This window comes from Etheostoma cragini, chromosome 18, assembly GCF_013103735.1.
Source record: "Etheostoma cragini isolate CJK2018 chromosome 18, CSU_Ecrag_1.0, whole genome shotgun sequence".
Lineage (NCBI taxonomy): Eukaryota > Metazoa > Chordata > Actinopteri > Perciformes > Percidae > Etheostoma > Etheostoma cragini.
The window spans coordinates 6,252,322-6,258,037 of record NC_048424.1 but is presented as its reverse complement, the minus strand read 5'-3'; the positions used below and the strand labels follow the sequence as shown (position 1 = coordinate 6,258,037).

The 5,716-nt window shown below is 39.5% G+C and overlaps 1 protein-coding gene across 1 annotated transcript; it reads left to right on the top strand.

Annotated features, from left to right (window-relative positions):
• The first annotated feature begins 1,396 nt into the window (after nucleotides 1-1,396).
• akirin2 (akirin 2) lies at nucleotides 1,397-5,716 on the top strand. Its single transcript, XM_034900085.1, has 5 exons — nucleotides 1,397-1,908; nucleotides 2,702-2,833; nucleotides 3,463-3,612; nucleotides 3,696-3,767; nucleotides 5,105-5,716. The coding sequence occupies exons 1-5, from the start codon at nucleotides 1,737-1,739 to the stop codon at nucleotides 5,113-5,115; spliced, it is 537 nt and encodes a 178-aa protein (XP_034755976.1). The 5' UTR covers nucleotides 1,397-1,736; the 3' UTR covers nucleotides 5,116-5,716.

Below are 5,716 nucleotides of genomic sequence, written 5' to 3'. Positions count from 1 at the left end.
TTTCGCCTGCAGTTATTTGATTGATTTTTTTGATGACGGGAAACAGGAGGTAGCAGTACATGATGCTTAATTCATCCAACAATCATTATTTCAAGAGAGAGGAAGCCAAGTTCGACAGCAACCTAAAGTCATCAGTGAGGTTTTAGTGCCCTCAAGTGGTACATCTTTCATTGTTGATAGTGGCAGCCTTTCGGAGGAAAGAGAACATTCCTACACATTGATTTTAGCTTTCCTAGTAATACTGGGGTTACTTCTTGAAATTCCGACAATTTGCAAGAGAATGCTACATCTTCTGACACCACTATCTGCTCTGTTCTTTATTTTTATTGTTTATTTTTTTATCTCTTGGCTTAGAGAGGTAGGAAGATGCAACATCTGTTCACACAGATGTCAACAGGGCTTTATTCATTTCTCTACCAAATGCTCCAATCTGTGAAAAGCCATGAGGCGGATTTACTCCACCATGTGTGAAAGTCTTCAATTCAACTGCGTACATTTTCTGACATTTAGTATACTAAATGAATAATGGAGAAAACAATCGGCAGATTGATCAATAATGAAAATAATATTTTGTTGCAGGCCTAGTTGGGACCAAGATGCTGGAGATTTTGGCAGTATACAGCACTTGCATCTCAAAGTATAACACCTTGACTTAACTTAAACATTCTCTTTGTTCATATTGTCCAATAAATTTGGAAAACCTTCTAACTCTATCCAGCGGAATAATAACACAAGAAGTACAGTTTAGTATAGTCCTAAAAGGTTTTGGTCTTTTTGGCTAGAGAACACCAATCATGGATGTGTTAAGAGAACAAATATATATAATAAAAAAGTGTTGAAATACAAGTGTCTCTCACCTCCTCCTCCATTTTTGTACCGTTCAAAATACGTTTGTGTTCATGGGTGGTTAAGGAAGGGGTAATGATAGGGGGGGGCAGGGAGTTTTGCAGCCAGAGTATAAGCTTTAAAATAGGCCTAGCTGCATGTTTAATTTGCACGCCTACTTAACATAGACAGTTAAAGAAAGCTACTAAATCATACCTTGACCCCCCCCCCCCACCGCAGAACTATTTATCTTTCGTGGAAATTTAATTTCCTTCTTAAACTCGGACCATGTATTTTATTACGTTTTGTGCATTTGAAAAATACATTTAAACAACCGTTTAAAGTAAAGCGAGATGCGGTTTAGTTTAGTTTAGTGTAGTTTTAGTGGTGAAACTGAAACCTAGAGGTGGTTTGCGGGATTTTGTTAGCAAACAAAACAAATTTAAAAAAGGGACCGTTTCAAGGTATTCGGGAAATGTAGTACTCAAGTTAATTAAACAATGGGCCCGAAGGGCACAAAAACTACAAATACCAACATACCACAATCTCTCTGCGCATGCTCATAGCCGATCATGTTTAAGGTAATGAAATATAAACCGTTGTGGGTGCTAGTACTCGGAACTAGTGCAGACAAATCTGCAATCATCCGATTTTATAGACAATTTACCCGAGATCATTTTGGCCAGATTATCTCAATATATATTCAGTAACGTGATCTATATGAGATTTATCAGCAGAAGGCAACGAGAGACGAAGATAGTGCGTATTTGTCTGCTGCACTGAATTGCAGCCGCCGTTCGACTTAGCTAACGTTAGCTAGCACAGGCGACGGGGCCCAGGTCACCGACTTTCCCAAATTACAGGGAGTTTAGCTTTTCTGTTTTAGGTTTTTTTAGACAGTTTTTAGCGTGATGGCTTGTGGGGCTACTCTGAAAAGGACTCTGGACTTTGACCCACTAATGAACCAGGCTTCACCCAAAAGAAGGAGGTGCGCCCCGATCATGTCTCCGGTCTCTTCACCTCAGAAGTATTTGCGTATGGAGCCCTCTCCGTTCGGGGAAGTGTCTTCCAGACTCACCACAGGTAACGTTAGGGATCTGAATCCAAATGTTATGTCAATGTCATCAAATGCTGTATGGTAAAACAACTTTTTATTGTAAACTGGACAATGTTAGCATTACCCCGTGTGGAACTTTACTGGTGTCTGGGGTGTTGTTTAAAACAAGTTATTTATTGTCAGGTACACAACAGTTAAGCTACAGAAGCAATTGTTGTCACCATGGGTGTCAGCCTCGCGCCAACAGTGCTAATTAAATTAGTTTAAAAGCAGAAAATCACAAGTAAAACCTAGATGAGTCTACTACTTATGTTTAAGTGCAAGTTAAAATCTAGAGATAAAAGTGTACATGATTAAATGTGAAATAAGCTGATATTAGTTTCATGTAAAACCGTAATTTCGTATGAATAAATTGAAATAATCGCAACTCCACACGTCTGCCAAGGTAATTGAGTGTTGTTCTTTCTCCCTGTTGGTTTACATATATTGTTGATGTAATGTACAATATTTATTGCCATTTTTATAGGATTTGTTTTATTTTTTTTATTTAATGTTTTTTTTAGTATCAGTTGACAGTGGTTTGGGTTGCTTTTGTGATAGGCCTGCTTTATACATACAAGTATGGAGTATTGGATGCAAACTGAACTTGAAAGTTTTACACTGCCTCTTTAAATGTCTAAGATCATGATGGACTGCATCAGCAAGGCCACATTAAATTGTCAAATTTGTGAATTATGGATTCTTCTCCATTCAAGTGCAGCACCTATGTGTGAAGAGTTAACTGACGTGATGGAGCTAATGTTTTCCTTTCTGTTTCAGAGCAAATTCTACACAACATCAAACAGGAGTACAAGCGGCTGCAGAAACGAAGACACCTGGACACCTTCCAGCAGGCAGACAGCTGCTGTCCTCTGGACCTGCAGAATGTTCACAGTGGATCTGCTGTACCAGGTAGCTCCCATCTTAATGAGCTATTGACTAGTTTTCACAAATCATATTAATGATCAACTCAAACACAAGTTGGTGAGCTGGTTGGTTTAGTTCCTTGTTAGAACGACAATGCATATACTATTAGCTAGCCACCGCACATGGTTACAAGCCTGATATTTAGAATAAATGTCCATCGTGTCACCACTTTGTAAGACTGACAGTGCCTTCTTGTTAGCCATTTTCTCTTGAAGGGTCATTTGATTTTAGCTACTAAACATATCCATCCGTATCAACAAGTTATGTTTTTTTTCCATTTTGGAATTGCCAACAATGGAGAATCCCATGTCCTTAGCCAGCTACCAGAGGAAAAAAAAATAGAGATGGAAAGCAGCCTTATCCTTTTAACTTTTTATCATCCCCACTCTGTGATAAAGTCAGATGAACTGATGCTCCAAGGGGCAGTGCACACCAGGTTTTGCAGATAGATGAGGGACATAAATATGTTGCCATGCCTGCTGCTTGGCATTAAAGTTGGACAATTCAATTTCAATGTAATGTCTTTTCCAATATGAGCATGACTATATTGCAATGCTGTTCCAGTGCATGTCATGACTGTGGTATTAATAGTGTGATATTAACTCTTCTAACAGGTACGTCCTCAGGTGCCTCATCTCCCACCAGAAAAGAGCAGCCTTTATTTTCCCTCAGACAAGTTGGGATGATTTGTGAAAGACTGCTGAAAGAACGAGAGGACAAAATCCGTGAGGAGTACGACGAGATACTGACAACAAAGCTTGCAGGTATGGATTTTTAAATGGCATAGTAAACAATTTGTAGTGCGTAATCCACACCGTTTGCCAATATGTGTTTACTCTTCCAACAGAGCAATATGATGCGTTTGTCAAGTTCACGCATGATCAACTCATGCGACGGTTCGGAGAGCAGCCTGCCAGCTGTGAGTATTTTTATTTGGTAGCTCTTTGTAGTATTGGCTGATTTAAAAAAAAAAAAAAAGAAAAAAAAATACACTTAAGGATAGACTTGAGTGTTTTTAGTACTGCTTCTGACTGATTTCAAATTTATAGTAACTGGACTTTTGTTAAGAAACTTCTTTTCTAAATCACCCCCTGGTAATACTATTCGAATGGGGCTAGGGTAACTTTACAGAGCAGAAAAAAAGATCACAAAGAAATAAGAAAAGAAAAAAACATTCATGAGCATGGGCTGGCTGGCTGTGGTAAGCTGGTTGAAAAAGATGAGATTTCAGCCAATTTCACTTCTTGCTGCAGTTTATTCAATCTGCTTTATTTTTTTAAAATATAATTTTTTTTGGGGGGCTTTTCCCTTGATTTAATAGTGACAGTGGATAAACAGGAAAGAAGGGAGAAAAAGAGAGGGGATGACACGCAGCAAAGGGCCGCAGGTTGGATTTCGAACCCAGGCCGCTGCCAAGGACTCAGCCACCATGGGGCTCTCGCTCTGGCTGGGTGAGCTAGAGGCCGACCCATTCCATCTGCTCTAAGCCAAACTTATTGCAGTCTTTTTGCCAAGCTCAGTTTTTTTGTGATTTAACAATTCTTATTTATCTTTAACACAACACACCAAACATACAATTTGCAATATGAACATAACCCCCCACCCACCCAGACAAAAGTCAGGAAATATTCAAGACCATACAGGTGTGATAAATAGACAAACTGTAAACCAAATTAACATACATACCTTTCAGAAAGCTCAAGTACCTTCCCCATTTTCCTGTGTAGATATCCAATCTGGCGAACAGTTTGTATGACACTAAGCTCTGTTTTGAATTTGGGAAACTGCAGGATTTAACACTCCTGAAAGCCAGTTTGTCTATCCTGTAGAAGAGATAAAAGACGTTATGTTATATAGTCTGTGTCTCTAAAGGGGTGCTTTATACTAAAATCCATATCTACTCGGACAAGGGAGTCACCAGAATCGATACAGTACTTTCCGGTTCTAAAATGACAAAACCGCAACAATGCCAGTTTTGTTTTTTGGAAGCACTGTCGGCCCCGTTAGTGACGGTGCCAGCGTTGGCAGCATCTGTGCTAGGCCTCTTCAGGAACTGATGGGGATGTTATACATTCAGAAGAAGGTCATGAACAGATGGCTAAAGTTACGCCTTTTACTTCTGGTTCATCTCGCAGTCCTCTCGTTCAGTTTACAGCCCCCATCTCTTGGCTTAAGCTCTGTAACCATCTCCTGGTGTGATACAAATGTATTATTGACGTGCCCTCATGCTCTTGTTGCAATGTTTGTCCTCAACAGATGTTTCCTGAGCGTCAGCGTCTGATATTGAGGAATACAATTTACTACAAGCTACTCCAGGGACTTGTCTAGACTTGGTCTAGTTGGACTTTTCTCCTAGCTGTGCCATATCGCCTCTATGTGGACTCAGTTTGTGGCATCCACGTTTGCTGTGTCTGCCAGAGTTAGGACTTCCTGCTGCCAACTTGTTCAAGGACTTTGTGACTCTACCAGTGGCCTCTTAATTGCCGTGTCCATATTTATTTGGCTTTGTTCTGATGCCTTCGTAAAAAGGCTGACTGCCACCACACACTTGGCCATTTTTTTTTTTTGTCAAAATTAGTTATTTCACAGAGAGGATGTTAGTTGTGCAGCTTCTCTATATGTACATTTTTGAAAAAGGGATTGAACATTGACGAGTGGACGAACCAAGACCGCCTTTAGACTGGACTCCAGGGACAGGCATCTTGGCTTTTTTTCAGCATTATTTTACTGGCAATTACATTTGCGTACACTGTATTTTTTATAATTTTGTTTTGCTTGACTTTTGTTAATTGTACCAAAATTTCATGATTCTATTTGCTGTAGGTATAAAGAGGCTTTGATTCAACAAAAGCAAACAAATAAAGTGTT

Bases quoted from the DNA above. Each gene is read 5' to 3' on its own strand.
- akirin2 (XM_034900085.1), top strand. From the start codon at position 1,737: ATGGCTTGTGGGGCTACTCTGAAAAGGACTCTGGACTTTGACCCACTA. The intron at 2,834-3,462 runs GTAGCTCCCATC...CTCTTCTAACAG, and splicing joins CAGTGGATCTGCTGTACCAG to GTACGTCCTCAGGTGCCTCA. The intron at 3,613-3,695 runs GTATGGATTTTT...CTCTTCCAACAG, and splicing joins ACTGACAACAAAGCTTGCAG to AGCAATATGATGCGTTTGTC.